Source organism: Ipomoea nil, unplaced genomic scaffold (assembly GCF_001879475.1).
Source record: "Ipomoea nil cultivar Tokyo-kokei standard unplaced genomic scaffold, Asagao_1.1 scaffold2426, whole genome shotgun sequence".
Lineage (NCBI taxonomy): Eukaryota > Viridiplantae > Streptophyta > Magnoliopsida > Solanales > Convolvulaceae > Ipomoea > Ipomoea nil.
Genome location: NW_017618854.1, coordinates 160567 through 161620, shown reverse-complemented (window position 1 = coordinate 161620; position 1054 = coordinate 160567). Strand labels below are relative to the sequence as shown.

At 42.9% G+C, this 1054-nt stretch overlaps 1 protein-coding gene across 1 annotated transcript; it reads right to left on the bottom strand.

The window, feature by feature from the left end:
* Nucleotides 1-304: 304 nt before the first annotated feature.
* On the bottom strand, nucleotides 305-721 carry LOC109152533. Its single transcript, XM_019300231.1, has one exon. The coding sequence runs from the start codon at nucleotides 719-721 to the stop codon at nucleotides 305-307; it is 417 nt and encodes a 138-aa protein (XP_019155776.1).
* Nucleotides 722-1054: the final 333 nt, after the last annotated feature.

The window sequence follows — 1054 nt, the reverse complement described above, 5'->3', positions numbered from 1 at the left end:
CTCAAAAATACTACAATTAGGTCCTTGAACATGACAAATTAAAGCAATTGAACCCAAAGTGACTTGTTGACCAGGTAATTATATGACATGGCGGTTAAAAAATATTTTAATAATTTTTTAAATAAAAAAACTTCAAAAAAATAAAAAAGAAAGATGAAATAACAGCTTGCTCGAGTCGACGGTAGAAATTTTCGCCGGTGACGATTTTCTCCTTAATCTCCGGTGAAGAAGTGGAATCGAGTAGGCTGATAAGCACCTGAACGACTCCCTTCGACACCTCGATCAACACGCTCCTATCGTCTTCCTACAACAGTCCGAGGAGTGAGTCGAGCACCGTGTTCTTCGACTCAGTGGTCCCGATCTGGAGCCGAGTGATCAGATTCGTCGTCTCCGCCCTAATCGTCTCCCTCTTCGAATAACTACTCAACCAAACGGCGTCGTTTTCGCAGAGAACGCCGCTCTTGATAAGAACCTCGAGGTCCCTGCTAAGGCTATCGATTTTTGCGGGCAAGGAATAGATGTTGTTCTGCGTCTTGCGCTTCCCGCCGGGGAGGGTTGGGGTTGTGGCAGCGAACTGAAGAGACAGCCTGTCTGAAATGGTGGCGGAGAGTGACCGGAGAAGGTCCGCCGAGAGAGGGTTGTCATTGGCGGCGGAGGAGAGATCAGAGAGGTGAATCTGAAGGGCTGAGAGCTTTGTTCTGATCAAAGACCATTTTCCCATGAAGCTTTGGGTTTGAGTAATGGAATCAAGGAGGCACAGTAGTCACAATACTACTTCAGCTTGAAAGAATTCTAAATGGTCTTCGTGGCTCTTCGGAGACGAAAACAGGTCCACGAGGGGGAAGGGGTGGCCAGAAATTTTTTCTTTCTTTCTTTAAATTTAAAATAATTAAAATATTTTTTTTTCAAAAAAGTAATTTGTTTACCGCCATGTCATCTAATTACCAGGTCAATAGGTCACTTTGGGTTAAATTATTTTAATTTGTCATGTTCAAGGACCTAATTGTAACTTTTTTGAGTTGGATAGTCTAATTGTATTTTAGTGTCTAGTTCA